General features: G+C 37.9%; 1 protein-coding gene across 1 annotated transcript in view; it reads right to left on the reverse strand.

Moving 5' to 3' along the window:
* Nucleotides 1-24,858, reverse strand: part of LOC138755702 (ALS2 C-terminal-like protein) — a 212,528-nt gene extending 187,670 nt beyond the window's left edge. Inside the window, exons 1-4 of the mRNA XM_069922145.1 lie at nt 24,772-24,858; nt 9,269-9,474; nt 1,434-1,539; nt 933-1,119 (exon numbers count right to left, since the gene is read on the reverse strand). Coding sequence (XP_069778246.1) covers nt 933-1,119; nt 1,434-1,539; nt 9,269-9,409 — 434 coding nt within the window. The 5' untranslated portion in view covers nt 9,410-9,474; nt 24,772-24,858. The remainder of the gene's footprint in view (nt 1-932; nt 1,120-1,433; nt 1,540-9,268; nt 9,475-24,771) is intronic.
* Nucleotides 24,859-26,577: the final 1,719 nt, after the last annotated feature.

Genomic DNA, 26,577 nt, shown 5'->3' on the forward strand with positions numbered 1-26,577 from the left:
GTCCTTCCTCCAGTCCCCTCCTTGCCGACCAGAAAGTAAATCATGTATATGTTCCGCAACCTTCAATGCCTTCGTGATGCAAGTGCTCATTTACATATTTTGTAAACGTTGTGAAATTCTCTTCACACTAATAATAAATAAGTTCTAGCTGCCATTGCTCTGCCAAATTTACTAGTTGATCAATATCTTTCGGTGGCCTGAGACTATATTCCTCACTATTACAATAGTTCAAACCTGTTGCTGTGACCTATTCTGTCCAACGTGTCACCAAACTCCCAATTCTGTCCACCTGTACGAATTTCTTTGCTCTTGTTTCATCTGTAAACTTAGTGACCATACCTCAATATTATGTCATTCATAATATTCACTTCTGTTCATTTTATTGTCATGTGCACCAAAGTACAGTGAGAAAGTCCATATGGCTACAGTGAACAGTCTACCACTGGCCACAGGTTATCAATCACAGAAGCAACTCTCCACCATCACCCTTTGTCTCCTATTACCAAGACAATTTTAGGTGGCATGGTTGGAGTAGCTGTTAGAACAATGTCTCCACAGCGCCAGAGATCAGGACTGAGGTTCGAATCTCTGTCAGTAAGGAGTTTGTATGTTCTTCCCGTGTCTGCATAGGTTTTCCCCAGGGGCTCCGGTTTCCTCCCACCATTTGAAACGTACCGGGAGTGTAAGTTAATTGGTTGTAAATTGGGCAGCATTTACTCATGGACCAAAATGGCCTGTTATTATGCTGTATGCCTAAATTTAAAATTTAATTTAAATTTTAAAATTTAGTTTGCCAATTTTTCTTGAAATCAATTTAAACTAGCTTTCTATGTAGGACCTTATCAAATATTCCATTATGATCATCTCCTGTAATGAATTGCCAGTCAGGCTATCACTGCCAAGGATCTGAGATGCTCAGTTTGCTCACTTACATCATGTACATCTCCTTAAGATGATGTGTGTTTTTGATCAGGTAGAGTTCCTTGTGAGTTAAAGTATTGAAACTTTCACTCAGGTGGTAGCAGAATTCTTCTGACTGTTTACAGAGAGCCTCCAAATTTTCCTCCAAAGCAAAAAGAGATTCTTTCAGCTGTGGCCGGGACTTAAGATCAGATGCCTCTGCAGAAAGGAAACACACACAGAATAAATTTAATAAGGTCAATCAAAAACTTGTCTTAGGTAGTGTTGTAGAGTAAATGTTATTGAATCAGCATACAATTGTACAATACTTCCCACTATCAACATTCAATGGAACCAAAATATCCAGGTTTTAAAACCAGGCAGATTTGTTGTCCTAGCTATTTCTTTCACTTTAGCTTCATCCATCAAGTTGTTCTAATATTTTTTGATCCATTGGTATTTGGAATCAGGCCTTTCTTTTATGAGCTAGTTTTAATTTTTATAGAATAATGTAAATCCTAACAGTTACTTACCAGCCTTGACAAGAGGTCGAAGAATCTGAGTTTTAATATCAGTCAGCAAATTCTTGAAGGACTGCTCAAACTTGAAGAGGTATGCAGCTTCCCTTTGGCATTTCTCCTTTAGCAATACAAAAATATTCGGTGATTAATAATGATGGTAATCACAGAGCTCCACAGCATGTTCAAAGAGAGAATCAAGAGTAGACGGGCCATAGACGGGCATTATATTGTAGAAGATCATTAGATAGCCAACATACTCATTCATCTTGAGTCTGTCAAGCCACTATTCAAGACAGGAGGATAATGTAAAGCAAGACAAGTACACCACATAGGCTAATAACTGTCATCAGGAAAATGCTGGAATCTTTTATTAAGGATGTACTAGCAGAAAATATTGAAAATCATAAAACAATTAAGCAGAATCAGTGTAATTTTTGAGAAGGGGAAAGTGTGTTTTTTATATTTTATTTACAATTTTAAATCATATGACATTAATTATAATATATTGAATCAAACATTATATAATTGAATAAAAAACCCTCATCCACCCCACTAACACCCTACCCACCTACAAAGAAAGAAAGAAGGAGATCATCACTAAGAACAACAATAATCGACGTTCTAGCTGCGGAAACTGAGACGTCCACCAGAGCGGATTGGGAGATTAAATTTAATACCAAGAATTTTTAAATGTGGGCTTCATACATATTTTAAAAAATTATATCTATCCCTCAAATTATATGTTATATTTTCTAAAGGAATACAGGATTTAATTTCAGTATGACATCTTTGCATTCCTAAAACTAAATCAGATTTCCAAGTAATACCAAACCATTTTTTGAAACAGCCAAAGCCAAATGTAAAAATTCAATTTGGTACATAGTCAATCTCAACCCTAAAGCAATCAGCATAATATCCCCTAATAAAAATAACATAGGATAAAACGATAAACTTACTTTTAATACTCACTCTAAAAACAATTTAACTTGTAACCAAAAATTCTTAACCTTAGAACAAGATACCTTATTCATTTTCCCCTTCCATAAAAATTTTCTTAAAATTAAATTAAGGTCTTTAAAAATTTGTGGGGGGTGGGGGGTATTAAACAAGAAATAGATTGAAAAAGATATTGTATCCTCAGAAAGATATTCATTTTAATACAATTCACTCTTCCTATTAAAGTATAGGTAAATCATTCCATCTAATTAAATCATCTTTAATTTTATTAAGTAGTGAAATATAATTTAATTTATACAGATCATCTAAATTTTTATCAATTCTAACATGTAATAATTTAATCAGATTATTTGTCCACCTAAATTGAGCTTCACATTTACAGTGATCATAATCTCCTTCTACTAATGGCATAACTTTATTTTTATCCCAATTAATTTTAGAACTAGACATTTCTCCATAGTTTTGTAACTTTTTATACAAAGAAACTAAAGAATTTTCAGGATCTGTTATATAAATCTATACATCATCTGCAAACAAACTAATTTTATATTCCTCTTTATTCACTTTAATTCCATTAATACCAATGTCTTGTCTTATTGATTGTGCCAGCGGTTCAATTGCTAAAACAAACAATGCAGCAGATAAAGGACAACCTTGTCTAGCCAATCATGTTAGTGAAAAAGGAGAGAGTTATCCATTAGCAACTACTTTAGCTATAGGATTCCTCTATAAAGCTTTAAAACAATGACCCAAATTGAATTTTTTGTAAAACCTTAAATAAATAATTCAATTCTAATCTATCAAAAGCCTTTTCTGCATCTAATGACAAGACTAATGCTGGATCCAATGTCTCTGAAAACTATGTATTAAACTAATCAATTTAGCTATATTATTAGCAGTATCTTTTCAAATAAATCCAGATTGATCTAAATGAACCAACTCAGATAAATATTCATTTACTCTATTAGCCAAAACTTTAGCAACAATTTTATAATCAACATTTAATAATGATATGGGTCTATAAGACTCAGGTTTTTAATAAATCTTTATCTTTCTTAGGTATTACAGCATTTGAAAAAGATTCAGGTAAAGAACAAATTATAGTTGCTTGTTTTAATACTTCCATAAAAAAAGGCATCAATAAATCTTTAAATTTTTTCAGAAAATTCAGATGTAAATCCAGGAGATTTCCCATTTTGCATAGAATTTAAAGCTTTAATAACTTTTTCAATGTAAACAAAAAATCTAAATCTTTCTGAGATTGGCAATTCAAAAATGGTAATTGAAGCTTCTGTAAGAAATCATTAATTTCTTCCTCATTATTCAATAATTGAGATGAATATAACGGTATAATATTTTCTGAAAGAATCATTTATATCCTATGATTTATAAGTAATTTTCAAATTCTTTTTTACAGCATTAATAACCCTTGATGCTTGCTCCATTTTCAATTGCCAAGCTAAAACCTTATGTGCTCATTCTCCCAACACATAATATTTTTATTTAGATTTATCAATTAATTTCTCAATCCTATAAGTCTGAATTGAATTATCATGCATTTTTTCATTTATCAATTCTAACCTCTTTTTTCCAGATGGGTTTTATTGTAATTTTTTTTCCAAAATCATAATTTCTTTTTCTAATTTATCTACTTCCTTAAGATAATTTTTTCTTAATTTTAGTCAAGTAACTTATTATTTGACCTCTCAAATATGCTTCTAATGCATTCTATAAAACAAATATATTATCAACTGAATTGGCATTTATACGTAAAAATTTCTGTATTTGACTTCTCATAAAGTAACAAAATTCTACATTTCTTAATAGTGATGAGTTAAATCTCCATCTATAAACTGTTCCAATTTTATCAGAATTTAAACATGAATAACAGTGAATGGTCTGATACAATTCTAGGTTTATATTGTATATATTCAATCCTTCCTTGTAAATCTGCCAAAATTAAGAAAAAAAAATCAATTCTAGAATAAGAATCAAACCAATAAGAATAAAATGAATAATCTTTCTCTCTCAGATTAAATTTTCTCCAAATATTCACCAAATTTAACTCTTCCATTAATATCAATATTCTTTTAGCCATTTTCATTTTAACTAAAGAATTTGTAGATTTATCTAAAATTAGATCTAAACAACAATAAAAATCCCTACCAATTATTATATTTCCATCTACTTGTACCAAATTTTTTTAAAAAGCATCTTGAATAAATTTTTCATCATCTATATTAGAACTTAAATATTCATAAAAATCCAAGACACTGAATAAATTTGACAATTTACTAATACAAATCTACTAAAGGGGTCAATAGTTGTTGATTGTAATTTAAATGGAATTTTTTATTAATTAAAATAGCTATTCCTTGTGCTTTAGAATTAAAAGATGAAGCTATAACCTGTCCAATCCATTCCCTTTTCAACTTTTGATGTTCTTTCTCTGTTAAATGAGTTTCCTGTAAAAAAGCAATGTCGACTTTCAACTTTTTAATATGAGCTAAAACTCTCTTCCTTTTAATTAGATTATTGAGCCCTTTCACATTTAACGTTACATAATTCAATCCTTGTATTGCAATATTTTAATTTTTTTAATATTAAATTCTCCTCTCCACCCTGGGCCATCCCAGTCCACAGCCAATTTTCAAAACATGCCATCTCAAAAGATAGAAAGTAAGAAACCCCAAAAGTTTTTTAAAAATCAAAAAATCTCCCAAATGCGCCAATAAGGTCAGCGTTAACTCCTTTAATAACAAGAAGTGGCTCTCGCCACTAGTGGCACGAGGCCTGAGAAAAGGAAAGCAGAAAAAAAGAACCCTCCTCCCCCAGACAGAATATAAGAATTAAATTTCAATCAGTCAAGTGTGAAAAGCTTCTTCAGGGTCTCTATTAACTTGATCGTCATCAATTTCAATTTGAGCTTCAGTCGGCTGTCCTCTAGGTGAAATCTCTCCTTTTGATTTTTCTTGATCCCCTTCTATTTGTTGAGGTACAGAAGATTGCCTTCCATTCTGTTTAATATTAAGTAACAAATTGGCAAATTCCAAAGATTCAGACTCATTGGCAAAAAAATTGAGCTTGATATTGTCCATAAAAAACTGCTGGGTATTGAAAAGAACATTTATATCCCTTATTCTACAAAACTGATTTTGCAGGGTTAAATTCTTTTCTTCTTTTTATAATTTCATTACTTGAATCCACATAAAAAAATACTCTACTATTCTGAATCACTAAAGGAGTTTGTTGTTCTCTCATTTTTTGAACTGCCACTCTTAAAATCATTTCCCTATTTTGGTAACGTAAACATTTAATCAAGACAGAGCGTAGCAGTTTCCCAGATACAGCTTTTCCCTTGAGCTCTATGTGCTCTATCAATCTCCAAGCCATTTGGAAAATTGTCTGGTCTCCAAATTTCAAGCAGCCAATTTTGAGAAAATTTCACTGGATAATTGTCTTCAAAATCTCCAGGAAAACCATCAAATTTCACGTCATTTCTTCTCATCTTATTTTCCAACATATCAACTTTCTGCAATAAATCTTTCTTCTGAACTTCCCGCGCTGTAAAAGAATCTTCTATCTTATTAACTGTGTCTTTACATTCTTCCACCTCCATATGACAATCCTGGAAATCTTCAAATTTTTCAACTTTAATTTTAATTTTGTCAACAATTTTATTAATTTTGCCATACCTGTCTTCGTTAGAGTCATTTCTTCTTTAATAGCTCCCAAATGATTAGTAAAATTAGTTTTCACTTCAGCAAAATTTGCATTCATTTTCTAACTAATTAAATCTATTTTTTCAAAACTTTTATCAAAAATCTGTGGGTCAAGAGGTTTTGGGGTAACATAATATGCACACATTTTACCTTGAATATATTGATCTCTTCCTTCTTCTTGTTTCCTCTCCTTGTGACTGTGGCAAAAAATTTTCTTCTTCTACTCCAGAATCTTCATCTTCCTCCTCCGTTGAGGTTGCCAAGGGCTGAAACTGTAAATGAGCTTTGTGTTTAGCCCTTGTTTGACCCACGACCATTGTTGGAGTGGGGTCCACAGACTCTGACTCGATCGCTTCTGTGTCGCATATGCGCGAAGTTCCACGCAGGGATGTTGTCTCAACTATCACCTCTGCAGTTTTCTTCCATGCTCCAACGCCATCTTCCCCAGCTCCCCGAGAAGGTGGCACTCGAGCCAGAATTCTTACCCACGGAGCCTTCATCAGTCAGGGTTGGAGAGGAACCAAGATCAGAGGCTGAGTCTTCAAGGTAAGCCCTGGTTCTTCCCATAAAATAACTTCAGTTGCAGCCGATTTTTTTGTAGTTTGAGTTCTGGATTTTTTTTTGTTGCTATCTTCTGAGACCTCTAAGAAATTTTTAAAACCAGTTAGACTTTTAAAAATTTTTTAAAGGTCAGGTACTAATTAATTCTGCCAGGTGAGGTGTTTTCCATGCCTTCTCCCTACGGCATCACGCCACGCCCCCAGGGAAAATGTGTTTGACAAATGGAGGTAAACAAGAAAATCTGCAGCTGGTGGGGTCTAGAGCAGTACACAAAATTGCTGGAGGAAGTCAGCAGATCACACTGCTGACCTGCTAAGTGTACTGCACATGTACAGTATTTGACAAAGTTATTGGAGTTCTTTGAAGGTTTAACAAACAGGGTGGATGAAAAGAAATCAATTGGTATATTGCATTCTGATTTCCAAAATACATATGATAAAGGGACACATAAAAGCTTAATGCTGAAAATAGAAGCCCAAAACCTTGAAAGCGATAAACTGGTTTTGATAAAGGAGTAGCAAACTCTAGGAATCAGGGAATCAAGGTTAGTGTGGTGTAGCAAGAGACAGCATGCTTAGCACAGTTAGCATAGTCCTTAATGCAACACTGTTAGGATACCAGTGATCTGGGTTCAAATACTGTGCTGTTTGTAAGGAGTTTATATATTTCCCTCATGTCTGTGTGGGTTTCCTCTGGGTGCTCCAGTTTTGCCCAACATCCAAAACATTATGAGGGTTATGTTGATTAGAATATTTGAGAGGCATGGGCTCGTGGGCCAGAAGGGCCTGTTATCATGCTGTATGTCTACATTTTTAAAAGTTAAATTAAAGATAAATTAATTGTATTTGAATTGGCAATCAGCAGTAAGGAGAGTGACACAGGTATCAATGTTAGGTTCTCAACTATTATTATTCCATACAGATTACTTGGATGTGGACTAAGTATACTATAGCCAAATTTGCTTTCTTTCAGAAAAAAAATGTTGCCTCGTTGCAGAAAGGATGTTGAACCTTTGAAAATGGTGCAGCAGAAATTTAACAGGATGTTGCCTGGATTGGAGAATGTGTCTTTTGAAACAAGGTTAACAGAGCTAGGGTTTTTCTCTATGGAGTAAAGAATGACAAGGGATGGACTTAATAGATGTCTACAAGATTATGGGATGCATAAATAGAGTGGACAAACTGTTCATGTTTCCTGCAGTGACAGTACCAAATACCAGAGGATATCTGTTTAAAGTGAGGAGAGGAAAGTTTAGGGGAGACGACAGGGGTACGTGTATTACACAGGGAATAGAGGGTGCCTAGAATACATTGCCAGGTTGGCGGCCGAGGATGGTACAAAAGGGAAATTTTTTTTAAAACTCTGAGACAGGCACGTGAATGCAAGAAAAATTGGAAGTTATGGTTGTGAGGTATGGAAGGTTTGGACTGATGAGTAGCTTTATATAGGTCGACATAACATCATGGGCTGAAGGGCCTGTACTGTACTGTACTACATTCTATTTTATCATTTCTAGTAATTTTCTGTGTTCTAAGAAGTTGCAAGGAAGTCATATGGAACCAGCGAAACAACATAGTTAGATAAAATGAATAGCATATACAACATATCTTGTGGGGGGAAAAGTGATGTTATTCACTTTGGTTGTAACAATAAAAACCTAAATTAACATTTAAAATGAGTGAGACTAGTGTATATTGTGATTTTAAAAATGTATCTCGGAGTTTTTGTGTATGACACACAAAAGGCTAGTCTGGAGATACAGTTGTTACTGGAATTATGGCTTTTATTGAATGGTGAATAAAATTATAAATATTTTTATGCATATTCCTAGCTTGTAGATAACAGCATACCTGGAGTAAATCAAGTTTTGGTCTCCATATTTAAGGAAGAGTATGTTACGATAGAAAGAGTGGAGAAAAGGTTCATAGGTTAATTCCTGGGGGGATGGAACTGATCAATGAGGAGAGAACGAGTAGGCTGGGCCTATCCTTGTTCACATACAGAAGAATGAGAGATTATAATAATGAAACATAAAGCCTTCTCAGAGAAAAAAATTCTAACTGCTATAGGAATTCTGATTGTCAGGCAGCATCTGTGGAGGGAAAGAGATAGTTGAATTTTCAGATCAAGCCTGATGAATGGTCTCGGCCTCTTTCGCTCTACATTTCCTCATTGACTCTCTGATTTCCTCCAGTGGTTTATTTTCACTCCATATTCCAGCAGCTGCCATCTCTTGCATCTCTTTCAAACATTCTGACAAGTTTTGACATATGGATGCTCCAGAGGATAGCTTTTTTTCCTGCTAATAAAGGGAAATATTATTAGGGGGGATAATTGAAAGAAGAGCCTATTTCAAATAGAGATGTAAAGGAATTTCCTCTCTCAAAGGGTCATGAATCTTGAATCTTGGAAATTCTCAACTGCATCGAGCTGTGGTGCCATGACATTGAATACATTTAAGACACTGATTGACAGGTATTGAGACTACAAAGGAGTCAAAGGTGCTGATAGAGAATGGGAGAGTAGAAAGTGACATTTAGGCTAACACTGGATCAGCCATGATCTTATTAAATGTCGAGTTACAGACTGGCTTACTCCTGCTCTTACCTTAGCATCTGGCCCCAGATTGACAGCTTGTCTGCTGCTCGGTACATACTTTGAGCAGGATGTTGTCCAATTGACAGCAAACCTTTTCCTTTGTTGTAGAAGATCTGAATCCGCCATCTGGACTGTACGCCTCGGGTCCATTCTGTGCTCATGTGAGTTTCAGAATCTTCATACTGATCACAAATTGTTGACGATTTAGTTTATTGCTTTAATGAAAAGGAAAAGTGTGCGTATGTCAAAATAAACAAGAACTCGTCTCATTTTATCCTATTTTCAATTTAGTTTAACAATTTTGTATTCACATGTGCAGGATTTGCCAATCTCAGTGTTTGACCATTTTGGGGGAGTTGCAATTTTAAAATGCTTTGCCACACCCTATTTTTCATTCTTTTAATTATGACCTGGAAGTTGTATAACAATTTTGAAAGATGTCACCAGACTTAACTTTGAGCAAATCTAGATAGTATCATTAATGCCATCCAGTTTTCTACCAAAGCTATGCACCTGCATTTGGCCCAGATCCTTTTGGCACCCATCAGTCACCTACCTCCTAAATCCACACCTCACTCTCCCCATCTGTACCTCATCTTTCATCCCTCCCTGGTTCACTGATCCCCGACATGCCCCTGTCTCATCCCTCTGACATTCTTTCTTGTACTAGCCATCTCCCTTCTCCACAATCAGTCTTGATGAAAGGTTCTGATACCAAAAGATTAACATTTCCTTCTCCCCTGATAGATACCGCCTGATCCTCCTAATTCCTCCAACCAACTGTTTTCTCCCTGAAGCTGGGAGACCAGAAATGCATACAGTGCTCCAAGTGCAGAGTCACCAACAGTGGCACTGTGACATTCTCACTCCTGTTTTTAATGCTCTGACCAGTGAAGGAAAGCATGTCAAATGCCCTCTAAACCATCCTGATTATCATTGTGGCCACTTCATGGAACACCCCTATTCTTCTCTGTTTTTGTCCCAAAGCTCTGAGACGTAGACATCAGCACCAATACCAGCAAATGGATCTTCGACTTCCTGATCTGTAGACTGCAAGCAGTGAGGATTAGTGATCACACCTTCTCAATGAAGAATTTGGGCACCAGTGCCCCAAAGGCTGTGTACTCAGCCTCTTTCTATATTTCCTATGCACTCAGTTGTGACCAAATGGTCAAACTCTGCTCAACCTACAGGTTTGCAGGTGATACCACCTTTATAGGCTGGAATCATAAACAATGATGAGACAGAGAACAGTAAATGGCAGGAATGACACGATAAAAGAACCCTGGTTAACAAGTGATATAAAGCCCCAGAACAGAAAGGAAAGAAGTGACATATGTCAGATACAGGTTGACAGGTTTGAGGGATTCCCTTGAGGAATATATAATGCAAGAGCAGAATTAAGAGGGAAATAAGTAGAACTAAAAGAGGCTTTAAAATTGCTTTACCAGACCGTGCAAGGAAAAATCCAAAAATATTTAATGTCAATTAAGGGCTTCAAGGTCAGTGCCTGTGTGCAGAGTCGGAGATGGGGAAGATCTTAAATGAATATTTTGTGAATGCATTTAACTGAAGGTAGCCTTGGACATGTCTGCATCAGTTGTGAAGGGTTTTTAGCCATATTAGATTGTATCAAGTTGGTAAATCTCCAGGTCCAGACCAGGTGCATCCCAGAACATTGTGGAAAAGCAGGAAGGAAATTATTGGCCCCTTGACAGACATTTTTAACTCATCACTAAGGGCAGGAGACTTTCCACAGGATGGCAAATGAGGTGCCATTATTTAAAAAACAACTGAAAGGGTATCCAGGTAACTATAGATCTGGTAGATCACTGATAAGGAAACTGCTGGAGAGGATTGTGTTGAGATAGAAACTGTCAACATTCAGAAGAGTAGGGGAAAATTGAAAAAAGCCGGCATGGATGTGTGCATGGGAAATGGTGTCTTATGAACTTGACAGAATTTTTTGGAGGTGACAACGGGGATAGATGAGGGCACTGCAATTCATGTTATTTGCATGGATTTCAGTAAACTGAAAAAGGTCACACATGATAGGTTGGTATGAAAGAGAGGTTAGAGTACATGAGATAGGGGGCCAGCTAGCTGTCAAACTCTCCTCATATGATAACCCTTTTATTCCTGGAATCATCCTTGTGAACCTCTTCTGAACCATTTGTATAAAATATTGATAGGAATTAGAGAATGATTGTAGAGGACAGCTTTTCAAACTGGAGGATCGTGTCTAGTGGAGTGTCTTGGAGTTGGAACTAGGACTCTTACTTTATGAAATATACATGAATTGGCAACATGAGCAAGTTTGCAGATGGCATGAAAATATGTGCTACAGTGGACAGTGAAGGTTACCTGGGATCTAGATCAGATGGGGAACTGGGCTAAGGAATGGCAGAACCTATTCAACTCAAAGAAGTACGGCATTCTGCATTTGAGTAAATCTAAGCAGAGCAGGACTTACTCTTCCTAATTCCAGTGCCTTAAGGAGTGTTTATGGTATACTTGACAAAAGGCTCAGGCTACCCTTTATTTCCTATAGATGCTGCATAACCTGCTGAGATCCTACAGCACATTTGTGTTTTACACTCAACTCCAGCATCTGCCGACTTTCCTGCTTAATTTGTGTGTGGGAGGTCATGTTGCATGAATCTGATAAAATTTTTGGAAGAGGCAGCTTGGTAAGTGTAGTGGTTAGTGCAACTTTATTACAGCGCCAGTGACCTGGGTTTGAATCTGGTCCTGTCTGTAAGTAGATTGTAGGCTCTTCCTGTGTTAGTATGGGTTTCCTCCAGGTACTCTGGTCTCTGCCACCTTCAAAAACCGCATAGGGTTTGTAAATTAATTGGTACATTGGGTGGCATGGGCTTGTGAGTGGAAGGACCTGTTACAGCATGTCGAAAACTAATAAAAGATAAATTAAATTTCAAATTGAAATTTAAAGAGGACAATTGAAATTTAAAGAGGACACAAAGCAGATTGATGAGGGCAAGGCAGTAGATGTTGAATTAGCAATGTCTTTATTTATGGTAGGAACATACAAGTTGCCAGAACATTGAGGGTCGTAGGGCCTGTACTCTGCTGAATGTTCTATGTTTTATGACAGGTTAGTCTGGAAGGATAGATCGCCTGGATTCCAAGGGGAGCTGGCGCATTGGATTCAAAATTGGCTTAGTGGAAGGAGTCAACAGGTAGTTGAGAAAGGATCTTTACCTGATTGGAGGTGTGTGACCACTGGTGTGCCGCCAGGGTCATTACCAGGTCCACTGTTATTTGTTATCTATATTAACAACTTAGATGATAATATACTTAATGCGATCAGTAAATCTTCAGCTGACACCAAAATTGGTGGTGCATTGGATAGTAAGGAAGGATATCTCAGTTACCCTTAGGATCTAGATCAGGTGGGTTGGGAGTGGCAAATGGAGTTGATAGAATTTATTGTCTTGTACAAAGCACTAAATGCACCATAAACATTCACACATGTAAGGTGTTGCACTATGGTAGGACCTTGGAGAGTGTTGAGGAACAGGGAGACTTAGGGGTATAGGTGAATTGTTCCCTGAAAGAGGCAACTCGTGGACAAGGTGGTGAAGAGGCATTTAGTATATTTGCCTTCTTTGGGTGGCAGAATGAGTACAAAATTTAGGACTTCATGATTCATCTATTGATCCATTGGTAAGACTACAGTACATTGCGAGAGCTATGTGCACTCTAGACACATGGAAAGGTTGGAGATTCACCAGGATGTTGTCAGGACTGGTGGGCACTCAACATCTCCTCACTTGTCAGAAAGGCGCAACAGCGAATGCACTTCCTGATAAGACTGAAGCAGGCAAGGCTACTGGCCACCGTTATGTGAACCTTCTATAAGATTACTCTCGAGAGCATCCTGGCCAGCTGCATCATAGTGTGGTATGGTTGCTGCTGGAGAGAAATGGATCGGAGGTCAATCCTCAGGACTATAAGAGTGGCAGAGAGGATCACCATAGTCTCCCTCCACCGCTCCCCCCCGCACCCCTCATCGACTTGAATCATTGTCTGAAGAGAGGGTGCAAAATCATTGAGGAACCCTTGCATTCTGCACACAGCATCTTTCAGCTGCTTCCATCAAGGAATACAGGAGGATCAGAGCCAGCACCACCAGGCTGAGGAACAGCTTCTTCCCACAGGTGCTGAGAATGCTAAACTACCAAAGAAACTGCTCACACTAACCATCCAAGGCTCTCATTTGTACAAATAATATTTATATGTATAGATATAATACTTGTCCTCCATATGTACTATTTGTCTGTATGTGTGTTATGTCTGGTTGTGTGTGTGCAGGTTTTGCAACCAGAGAATACGGTTTCATTGGGTTGTACTTGTACAATCAGATGACAATAAACTTGACTTGACAACTTGATTTATAGGGAGAGATTAGGTAGATTATTCCCTTGACATAGAAGCCTGAAGGGTGATTTTGGAGAGGTTTATAAAATCATGAGGGGGATGGATAAAGTAAATCGCCATTGTCCTTTCTTCAAGGTAGATGACTCTAGAACTAGAGGGCATAGCTTTGAGAGGAGAAAGATTTAGAATGGACCTGAAGGGCATTTTCTTTTCACTCAGAGGGTGGTCTGCATCTGGAATGAGCTGTAGAGAAATTGTACAAGTGAGTACAATAAGAATGTTCAGAAGACATTTGGACAGATTGGCTGGGACAGATACAGGCCAAGTGCTGGCAAAGAAGATTTGCCCAGAACACCACTTTGGTTGGCATAGACTAGATGGGTCAAAGGGCCTGCATGATGATGTGACATGATTTTTATAACGTCCCTGGCTAGCCTCCTTGACACCAAGCAAAAAGTCACAAACTATCCAGTCTCTCCTTATAATTCAAGTTGACAAGTCTTGGAATATTCTCATGGATCTTTTATGCACCCTTTCCAACTTAATGATATCTTTCCTGTAGCTAGATTGGGCACCAATACCTCTCAGCTAACAGCCCTGCAAAAGGTTGTAGAAGCAGGTCAGTATATCACAGGCAAAACTCTCCCAATATCGTGAAAATTTGCATGGAACGCTGCCGTCAGAGAGCAGAAGAAATCGTTAAGGATTCACACCATGCAGGATCAGCTCTGTTCTCACTGCTGCCGTCAGGAAAGAGGTATAGGTGCTGCAGGACGTGTACCACCAGGTTCAGGAACAGTTGCTGCCCCTCCACCATCAGACTCCTCAACAACACTCAATCAGAGACTCATTTAAGGGCTCTTACTTTGCACATTATTTATTACTGAATATCTATCTGCATACTTATTTATTCATTCATTCTGTATGTCTAGTTTGTATACATATTTCTTCTCAAGCACAGTTTACTGATAAGTAGAAATTCTGCATCGCCCACAGGAAAAAGAACTTTAGGGTTGGTGTGATGTCATGTGTGTACTCTGACAATAAATTTGAAATTTCAATTTGAATTTGAATCAGATTCACACACAGTACTCTCACCACTTTCTTGTTCAGTTGAAACATGATATCCTTTCTCCTGGGCTCAATGCCCTAACTTGCCAGATGCTTTCTTCACCACCTTGTCCTCCTGCCTCACCACTTTCAAGGATCTATGTACCTATACCCCCCACGTCTCTTTGTGCTATAAAATTCTTGAGGCTCCGACGGTTCATCCTTTGTTTAACTTGTCAAAGTAGCCACACCTTGTACCTATTCAAGTTAAATTGCATCAGCAATTCCTTGGCCCACTTTCCCAGGTCATATTAATCCTGTTGTAATTTTAGATAACCTTCTGTCCATTGTCCCATTGATTTTGGTGTCATCTGCAAACTTACTAAACATGCTAATGTAGCGGTGGCTACACTGCTCCTGCAGTAACACACACAACCAGACGGGTTGAGCTCAGTGAGCAGACTGGTTTATTGCAGGCTGCTGGGCTGCACTTATACTCCCAACCCGGACCTGGCTAAGAACCGCGCTGGAGGGCGCAGACATCACCCGGGCATCAGGTGGTCCCCAAGCGCGGGTTTCTGAGCCCCGAGCTGGAAGGAAGGGAAACCCCAGTCGGCGCCATTTTGGCTGGCTTCCCCGCCGCGTGGCTTACAAGTGGGGCCGGTTCACCTGCCTTCTGGTGAGCCGACACACTAACTTCATTGTCACACAAGTTATTAATACACTGTAGATAATGAACAGCAATGGATCCAACAGTGACCACTGCAGCACACCACTGGTCACACTGGATGGAAATAAATAAATGCAAGAATTCACAAGATTTCAAGCTTACACTCATAATAAAAAGATGAACAAAGATATTTCAGAAAATTTTGGATATACAGAGCGGGTTAGGTAGCATCAGAAGAAAGGCAAACATATCCTCTTGGCCACCCGTCCACTCCTCAGTGGACTTCAGCTACAACTCATTTATATTTCAGCTGTATGATCTTTCACCAAAGCAAACCAGACTATTGGGTGATGCGTGACACACTGAGATAACACCTTCTCTCTCAATGTCAATAAGACAAAGGAGATGATCATTAACTTCAGGCAATGGAGCAGAGTCCACACCTAATGGTGCTGAAATGGAAATAAACTTTTCCAATGAGTTGACCTAGGACAAGCATGTTGATATGATGGTCAATAAAGCATACCAATGTCTCTAATTTTCAAAAACTGTTTGGAATTTTGGTATGTCCTCCATGTCCACAGGTGCACCATCAAAAGCATACTTGCTGGATGCAGCACAGCTGCTCTGCTCAAGGTTGGAAGAAGCTACAGAAGTTAGCAGATGCAACTCAGAAGATAATGAAAACTTCCCTCTCCTCCATGGACTTCATCTACATCTCCTACTGCCAAGGAAAGATGGCCAACATGGACTCAACACACCTGGATAAACTTCTTCCTCAAGGAGAAGGCTTACAAATGTGAAAGTATGTACTAACAAGTTATTCCTTCACCACAGCCATCAGGTTCCTGAATAAACCCCATAACAGAGAAATCATGCTTGGTGTTATTTGATTGCTATCTTATACTTTCTAAATTGTGTTCTTTACACAACAGTATGAAATGCTAGTGATAATCTGTTGGTCTGTTTACAGAAGAAACCTTCCCACTAGGTATTTTACAACAAGTAAATTTAAATTTAAAATATAAAAATGAATGTGATTCATAGAAGAGGTAACAAAGGTTGCGATGATATCACTTAGTGAACCAACCTCTACCATGCTGAGACTGAACTCTCTCTCTGACACCTCTTCACATTCTCCAGAACCCTCATCATTCCCCACCTTCACTGACCTCTGGAAAGTCTATCTCTGACCTTTGGTTTCCCAAGGGAAGTTCATCAGCCTGAAAAAAAATCTGTATGATTGATCTAATGCGAAACTCCATTATTTATTTTATCCCAAAATAAAGTTTTAATATTCAAAGTGATGACAACATGCAATGACAAGGCCTTATTGGATGGCACTGATGAAATGCAAGGAAGGTTTGATAGGGCATATAGGGAAGAGATAGGAATTGAATTAAAAATAGAAAGATTAAAGCCCCAAGTGAACCATCAATGCTAGCACAGGCTTCTTTGTTTAAATGATGTTTTGGGGCTGTATATTCCATATGAAAACTTGATTCATGTAATTCCTTATTTCAACTTGCTTTCTGCCACCTTAAACTCTTTAGAACGTCACCACTGAGCTGAAGACTCCAAACCATACCATGTCAGCAAAGCAGGCTTCATGGGGTAAAAAATGGATTTAGTATCAAGCTGTCTGCGTTACTCTTTTTTCCACATCACTAAACAATTTTAAACTAAGCATGATTGATTTGCATGTTTCTTCTGCTGACTTAGAAAGAGCATCAAAGGAAGAGAATTAAACACGAAACTCTATAGATGCTTGGCAGTTAGGGAACAGAGATGTGCACACAGCAATGCTGGCACAGGAGAGTAAAGAAAAAATTGAGAGAGAAAGGCAAAAAAATTAAATGACTAGGAAACCAACTTATTAGAAAGCAAACCAGGTAAATCTGATGAGAAATGAATGGGAAATAGCAGACGGTGATTGACAGACCAAACTGCAAAGGCTGTTACTGGGGAAGGAGTTGTTCGCGTTTGACTAACCAAAGCCAAAGGCCACTCAGATTACCTACAATTTCTTTAGTCACCGAAAAAGGATGGAAAATAATTCCCTACACAAGATTAATCATGTAAGGTGATAAAACAGGAAAACTTCTGGTTCAGTAACCATCCCAAGAAAGGAATACTGCTTCATGATCCTAGATTCAATAAATTTTTAACACCATTTCTCAGTTCTTTGATAGCAAGGTTCACGGAGCGCCAGTGACTCAGGTTCAAATCAGTGTTGTCGGTAAAGAGTTTGTACATTCTCCCCGCCTGCATGGGTTTCTTCCGGCTGCCCAAGTTTCCTCCCATTCTTCAAAATCGTGCCGTGATTGTAGGTTACTTGGTATATTTGGGAGGATGAAAGGGCCTGTTAGTCTGTTGTCTGTATAAAATTTAAAAGTTTTAATCTGAAATATTATACTACCAATCAACCATAATCAGAAAGAGAATCATGATTAATACGCTTTAATCTCCTTAAAGTGTCAGCACAGCTTGCATTTTACTGGCCTGGTCCCAAGGCAGGTACTGAGGGAGGGGTTTGGGCTTAACAGCCTTTATGGGGATATCTGGCAGGGAGGAGTCACTGGTTCGGGAGTCGGGCCAGCCCATACAGTACATACATACATCTATATATATCGTGGTAGCACCACAAATATTAACTTTGTTTCACTTTCCCACAGATGCTGCCTGTTTTCAACATTTTCTGCTTTTAATTCAGATTTCCAACTATTGCATTTTTGCTTATATTTTATTCTTGTACTTTGATTTTAAATCCTACTTCCTCAATTCAGAGAATAACACAGGAGTAACAATAGGCTCACAACTTCCCTTTTGTCAAAAAAATGTGATGTGCATTAACCTTTTGGGTACAATTGTAGTCATTTTTCTTCAATGCCAAAGCATGAGTTTTGTCCGGGTAGGAGGCACCGACAAGCAATCAGAATTAGCACACTGCATTCCAAGTCAAACTGATGTGGGTGTGTTTGATCTTGGCACCAGCATATGTCAAGGTTTCGTGTGCAACCATCACATGCCTCAACACAATGAACACATACAAGAAAGGACAAATATATGCAAATTAAAATGGGGAAAATTGAAAGAAAAACAGAAAATAATGGGCTTTATGGTGTATAACATTTTTTCTTTAGTGTAAAATGATGACTTGACAGTAATTTTAAAATAAGTGTATATAGTGGTCTTGATTTTATGTACTTCGCCTTTCAATAACCTTCTTTACTGCTATGTGGAAAATATTAAGTTGACTAAATTATTTAGGTTAATGCCAAGAGAGAGGAAAATTTCACAATTTAGATCTGCCTTTCAAATGGAAACTTGTTCCAGCAAAGGTCGAAATATTGAATTGTCAGTTATCCTTTCCATGTTAAGGAACTTGCAGTTTTCAATACCTTTAATGTAATACTCAGGACTGAAAGTTGACAGATAAAAACAATATTGGCATCCAATGGGAACCAGTCTACAAAGTCCAGAGTGGTTCTAATCTGCTCCCCCACAAACAAAAATAAGTGCTCACACACAACTGGTAGTGTCATTGCAACATGTATTAGTTATTCCAATAAAATAATATATTGGTTACATGGATATTAAGGGCAATTTAAAAATTTGCCATATGCAAATTTTTTGGTTAACTGCAACACAATGTTACAATGCAGGGGGGGTGGGGTTATGGTGATGTGCAGGGTGGGGAGGGGTAAGAGGAGAGGCATAACCAGGGCTGTCTGCTCATTGAATGCTTGCTCCCATCTTCACCAAGGGGTTGTGTGTTGTTTTGGAGAACATTTACTTTTTCAATGTTAAACCTTTATTTAAAATTCTATTTATTCTTATTTATTTTAAATGTTATCTATTTACTCATTTCCACATTTAGGTTTCTGGTTGATTGAATTCTGAGTAATGGGGATTCTACTGTACTTTGCCTCCGTCTTCACCGGGGAGAAGATACTTATAAAATCACGGAAAATGAGGAGATAGTTGCACACTAGATATGTTAAAAATTGATAAAGCAGATTGTTGGAAAAATTTAGCAAGTCAAGCTGATAAAATGAATATTAAGGGTTATGGGGAACAGGTGGGTAAGTGGAGCCGAAACCATGCCAGATCAGGCCTGGTGGCCTACTGCTGCTTCCATTTCTTATGTCCTTTTGAGCACTAAATCAGAAGTGTGAGTGAATCATTGCTTACCTGGTACAGCTGCTAGGCTCCATGGATGGTGATTAGGGAAAAGCTAAAAGGGCAAGTATAGTATCTCAACCCATCACATTGACATACACCTTTTGTGGCATGAGAAGGGAAGTAGTTGATGGAATCAGAAGAGAGGACAAGGAAGGAAATCATCCTTTGGAATTTTGAAAGCAGAAGGGAGAAGATGTGTTTGGTAGTGAAACTTCATTGAAGGTGGCTGAAATTTTGTGGAATGGCCCACTGAATACAGAGGTTGGTGGAGTGGAGATTGTGAGAAGAACATCATCCTCCTTCTAATTGGAAGAGGGGTTGAGAACAGAAGTGCAGGTAATGAAGAAGGGACGGCTGAGAGGCCTATCAATTACATTGGAGGGGTAGTCACAGTTTTTGAAAAAGCAAGATATCTCAAGGTTTAATCATCACGAAGAGGTAGTGGTCATGCAGAAACTGGGAAAATGGAATGAAGTCTTGCCAAGTAGGAGGAGATATGATCAATAGAGCTGTGGGAATCTGTGGGCTATAATAATTGCAGGATTGGCCATGCACGTATTATCCATGTGAATGGATTAGGGAATTATATTTATAGTTCAGAGACACAGACAAGAGAGATGTTTTACTTCATGAGTCTTTGCAATTAGTACTAAAGGACCAGTCTCCTTCATTTGGGCTATATTTTAACTTAATTAGACATACAGCACGGCCACAGGCCATTTGGCCCACGAGTCCATGCCACCCAATTACACCCAATTAACCTACAACCCCTAGTACATTTTGAATAGTGGGAGGAAACTGGAGACCCAGGCAGATATAGGGAGGACATGCAAACTCCTTACAGATAGCATGGGATTCGAACCCCAGTCCCAGTGACTGGCTCTTTTACAGCATTGCGCTAACTGCTATGCTAACTGAACAGCTAGAATCAGTATCTCGATAAATCTGAGAACCTGAGCTATGAATGGAGCGTTCAACTAATATAAGGAGAGAAAGCAAGGAACACTTCAGGAAAAGGTTAGAGATTTAAAGTGAACAATTGAGGACATGGAGCATCTGAGATTGTGATAGTGAGACAGAAAGGAACAGGAAGTGAAACAGTAATTATGCATCAGTGAGCAACCTCAAGTTCAAGGAGAATTGTGACAAGTTAAAATTAAATATATTTGACTGCATGAAAGCCTTGTGACAACAGAAACAATAATATTATATAAGGAGAAAAATGTTTTTTTTTCCTAATTGCTATTACAAGGGCTTAGTTGCATGATTGGCATTAATATTTATAGGCACGATATTCAAAAACAACTAAATGCAAAATTAGCTGTGGCGGCCATGTAATGAATAATACAAATGCAGTAGAGTAAAACTCAAATATCCTGTCACTCTCTGGGTGTTAATGGTGAGTAACAAACTGATTTTCTGAACTATTTGGATTTTATTCCCATAAATACCCTGAAACACTTCTAGACCACGCTTTTAGATATTAGAGTATAGAACAAAATATTTTCCTGTTAACCAATTGTGTCAAGAAGGAGTCAAAAAACAGGGGCTGTGATATGTTTAACAGGAGCACAGGAAACAGAACCAGGTAAGTGTAAAGGGAATGCCAGAATCAAACCCCCACTGTTTAAAGGAAACTCAAGAAACAGATTTCCGAGCAATCAGATACCATAGTAATGGAGTTTTATTTATGGGGTATGATCCAGAAAAAATTACATTTTTTTTTTATACTGACCTTGGAGGAAGTTCACCAGGTTGATCCTGGAGATGAGGGGGTAGACCTATGAGGAGAGATTAAATCACCTGGGATTATACTCACTTGAATTCAGAAGAATGAGAGGAGATCTTATAGAAGCATATAAAATTATGAAAGGGATAAATAAGATAGAGGCAGGAAAATTGTTTACACTAGTAGGAGACACCAAAACGAGGGGACATGGCCTCAAGACTCGGGGGAATAGATTTAAGACAGAGAAGAGGAAAAACTGTTTTTCCCAGAAAGTAGTGAATCTGTGGAATTCTCTACCCAGGGTACCAGTTGAGGCTACTTCATTAAACATATTTAAGGTTCAGTTAGATAGATTTTTACATAAAAAAGGAATTAAGGGATATGGGAAAAAGGCAGGTAGGTGGAGTTGAGTCAAAGATCAGATCAGCCATAATCTTATTGAATGGCGGAGCAGGCTCAATGGGCCGGATGGCCAACTCCTGCTCCTATTTCTTATGTTATCTTTGGAAGATCAGAACAACAAGGTGTGTAAGTAAAGTGAATTATGTGTCCCTAACAACACTCACACTGATAGGAAGCATTAAACGAGAAATAAACATTTATTGGAAGATAATACAAGAACAATGGGGAAATTATAGATTTGGAGGGGTGAGTTAATAGGCTGCATTCAGAATATTTGTCCTGATGGAAATTTACAGGTGGCTCAAAAATCTCAAAACTATTATAATTTTTTTCTCTAACACCATAACAATCGCTCAGCCGAATGGCAAAAACCTTCAACTTTGATTCAAGATTTGATAGCCGATAAACAATAGCATTTTTGAAAATTCCAAAAAAACAAAATATATATATATATATATATATCTGTATATACATATCCACACATATATATAATTGAGGAGTTAACACGCCAAAAGATAAAATAATGCAATTTTGGCAGCACAAGATGGTTAAAATGATTAGTTTAAGATTAAAAGAAGATGCTACTAATGTTGTCAAGAGGAATTCTAAGCCCAAGGACTGGAGACTTTTTAAATGTCCAAAAAAAACTGAATAGATGTTGAGACCAACTTAATGATTAAGATTGATAGAGCTTCAATATTTGTGTAAAAGAGGGTCAAATGAGATGCAGATCCCATAAAAAAAATGCCAGCCAAGATTATATTTAGGATTTTAAAATGGTTGAAGCATTAAAAAATATACCTGTCTTCATTGCAGGAGTCACAATATAGAATCAAAAGGCCATGTATGAAAGGGAATAATATGTTTGGATGCAAAGTATAGAGGGAGGTGGAACTAATGGGATTGCTTTGCTGGGAGCTGGCAAAGAATCAATGTGCCAAATGGCTTCCATTTTAAATATCAGATACATTAAATGTAATAAGATTCATGGAGCTTTGATCTTCATACCAAAGGATCCTATATTTCCCTTTGAGTTTGTGTTACTGTCAAGTGATAGTTTTCATTCCAGGTTTGGGATAAAGACAGGTAAAAGAGTTGAAAACTAGTGATGTGATGAGATCCCATTCATTGATATGGTGTAGCATCTAAGAGACCTGATATGGCTGAAATCACTGTGAATCAAGGCTAAGACTCTACATTGACGAATAAAGTCAAGCATCTCACATCTCAGGATATTGTTGTAGGAGATCCCCAGGTGGTGACCCAGACCCAATAACTTCAGTTTCTTCACCAATTACATTCCATTTATAAAGTCAAAAGTAGGCAAGTTCTCTGATGACTGCATGTCATTTAGTTTAAAAAAAGCTGAACAAACACTACTGTGAATCTGGATAATGAATATTATGAAGTCCAACCAAAAAAAAATATCAAACCACATCCTCTTAACTCATTCAAGGGCAATTGCTTTGCTCAGCTTTAACAAGAAACAAATGGAATGTTGTGCAATTAGAAAGAAAAAGCAGAAGTTGTACAAAGTGATTGCAATCTGGTTGCTTGGATCTTTGGGAATAGATTGAATAATTTTCAAAACACAAAAATAATATTTATTTAACGCTTGAAATTTTTCAAAATTGATGCTGCTAAACTCTTAAAGATAACCACTTGAAAGAACAATTCTGCGAAACATCCATAACAATGGTACATTCTGGACGATTTTGGTAAACTTGCAAAGTGCTTCAGAGATTAAAATGCTGAAGTCTGGTTATGCTGTGAAGGTTGTAATATTACAAATAGCACATTCTGTCATGGTCATGGCAATATGCTAACAACTTTTTTGTTAAGTGTTAATGGTCAAGACATCAAAATAGATTGCCCTACAATTCTGTGTGGTTTTTAAAGCAGGGAGTGTCTTTTACACATTTAATTATGAAATTGGCTCCTTCACCAATGCCATACTTCCTCAGAACTACACTGAAATATAAGTCGAAGTATTTTTTTGTTCCAACATTTTGAGATTGTAGCTCTTTACCGAGCCAAAGCCATTATAATTCATACTGCATCATTGTGCTCCAGTGAAGATTTTCCATTTCTGGAAAAGAAAAGCTGTACGTACGGTTTGGAAAATATCAGCAAGCAATTACATTGTGTTAGCAGGAAAAAGGAAGTTTTTTTTAATTCAAGAGAAATTATGCACCCTGCTAGATTCAACTTGACAGTAATAGGAGCCAAATGTTATGGCCATACCTTATTAAGCACAGTACATTGAGCTTTTCACCATCTCTTGGGATTGTGCCAGGCTATTTCACTATTGTTGGGAGGAGTCCAATATTTTTCTGTTGTGCTAAATTATGTCTACCTGACAGCTTTGCATGTTTTGCACAAATAGGTTAAATGTGATTGCTGACCTCAAACCTCTAGTTCCACGAACTATGGGGGAAGATAAATTTAGCATCTACAGAATTATCGCAGAGAGTAAAAGAAAAATAATCAACACCAAGAAATGCATGTTGGTCCACTCCTACTTTCTTTATATTCTATAGACAGCCACACTGGTTTGTTATTTCTCAGCCAGTGCACAGATTTGCAACTAGTTTTGATTGTTTCAGTTCAACTATTAAGGAAGGCAGAGAACCAGAAAAAAAAACAAGGAGGCTTATTCAGCAGCAGGCTTATGTTTGCTACGGACAATTAATTGAAAGGCACAGCTCAGGAAAACAAATCAACGCCTGTTTTTAAAAAATGCAAACCTGATGTGAATAGAGGAAAGTCCCCTTCTCTCCCACCACCAATCCCACCCCCTCCCCACCACTGTCCACCCACCCTTTTATTTTGGCTTCTGCCTTCCTTCCCCAGTCTTGGTTTTCAGCCTGAAACATTGCCTTGCCTTGTTTCTGCCTGACCCGTTGAGTTCCTCCAGTATTTTGCATGAAACTAGTAAAACGTCTGTCGAACAGAATTAATTTTTCTTCAAAATAAAGCGTCACTTCTTTAAAAAAAAACAATAAGTTCTTTCAAGAGACATTTACTCTGCAGCTGCAGCAGATTTTATAAGCAAACCAAATCCTATTAACTTACCTGCAGTTGTAGTGATGCTTAGTTTGTTCTATGTGGACTAATGTTTCACATCTACCAGCCCCAATGATTAATGTTGTGAAACCAAAAATATTTCACTGTAGTGTAAACTGCCTCAATAAGGAAGTACAGTTCAGCAAACAAGCTCCTCCTTTCCCAGGCTGCTTTGCATAAATTCCAAGTATCCATAGTAATGACTGGTGCATTTTTTCCAGATGCAATATCTCCCTCTAGCCGATGAATATTAAGAGTTGAATATAGAACCCCCTTCGGATTTACCTTATACGTGGGTTGTATGTAATTCCTGTCATAAGAACAAAGTAGATGCCTTTATTGCTGCACAAAATCAGTTGTCATCATTACCTACTCATGTCTCATACTGTACTCACATAATCTATCACAATGTAGCTCCATACCTTGCTATAGAGACATGCACATAGATGTATATGCTTCACTTATACTGCTGCTCATATCACAATGGAGTTCAAGTGCCAAAATGATAAGCAACTCCCCCAACCCTTTTCACCCTACCAAAATGTGTGAGAAAAGATGCTAATGAGAGTTGATTGTTATATACATAAGTACAATGTACAGATGCACTGAAATTCTTAGCGACTGCAGCTAAACAGGTGCGTAAGGTTATGCAGCTACAATAGTATAAATTAAATTACCATAAGATGCCAAGACAGAGAAAGAGATAATAAATATAAAAGGATAGGTTAATAAATATGCACAGCACAGTTAATGTAAAAAGCAAAAAGGCATTTCAGTAGCACAGACAGATACTTTTATGGCCCCGGAGTAGCTTATGGTTCGGGTTAGTGTAGTATGGGGATGTTCAAAAGCCTGATAGCTGTTGGATAAAAATTGCTCTTGAACCTTGAGGTACTGTACTTCAGGTTTCTGTACTTTCTGTCTGAATATAGCAGCAAGAAGAGGTTGTGACCAGGGTGATGGGGGTCCTTTACGATGATGGCTGCCTTTTTGAGGCAGTGCTTCACATAAAGGTTTCCAATTGATAGGACGTCAGTGCCCTGAGCACCCTGCATTCCTAAACACTCATGTTTCCACATCAGGTAATGATGCATCCTTCCATAATACATCTGTGGAAATTCAAAAGAGTACTCAACCACATACCAAATCTATTCTGTCTTCTTAGAAAGTAGAAGCATTGGTGTGTCTTGTTCACAGTTGCCTCAAAATCTTGCCTCCAGGTCAGGTCATCCAATGTGTGCAAGAACTTGAAGGTACTAACCCTCTCCACTGCCATCCTGTCAATGAAGACAGGTGTGAAGTCCCTTGGACTCTCCTTCCTTAAGTCCACCTTAAGTTTCTTGGAAGCGTACAGGAGGGAGATAGATCAGCTCATTGAATGGTGTGCTCAACATTAGCAAAACCAAGGGGATGATTGTGGACTTCAGGACAAAGTCAGGGGAACATGACCCTGTCTTCATCGAGGGTTCAGTAGTGGAGAGGGTCAAGAACATCATATTCCTGGGCATCAATATCTCCACGATCTGCCCTGGGGCCTCCAGATTGATGCAATCACAAAGAAGGTTCACCAGCGGATATACTTTGTGAGGTGTTTAAGGAGATTCGGTATGTCACCGAAGACTCTCATAAACTTTTACAGGTGCACTGTGGAGAGCTGGTTGCATCACTGCCTGCCATGGAGGCGCCAGCTCTCAGTCAAGAATAAACTCTAGAGGGTTGTTAACTCGGCCTGCGACATTACCCCATTGAGGACATTTACATGAGATGGTGTCTTAAAAAAGCAACCTCTATCCTCAAAGACTCCCACCCCCAGGC

This window comes from Narcine bancroftii, chromosome 2 (genome assembly GCF_036971445.1).
Source record: "Narcine bancroftii isolate sNarBan1 chromosome 2, sNarBan1.hap1, whole genome shotgun sequence".
Classification (NCBI taxonomy): domain Eukaryota; kingdom Metazoa; phylum Chordata; class Chondrichthyes; order Torpediniformes; family Narcinidae; genus Narcine; species Narcine bancroftii.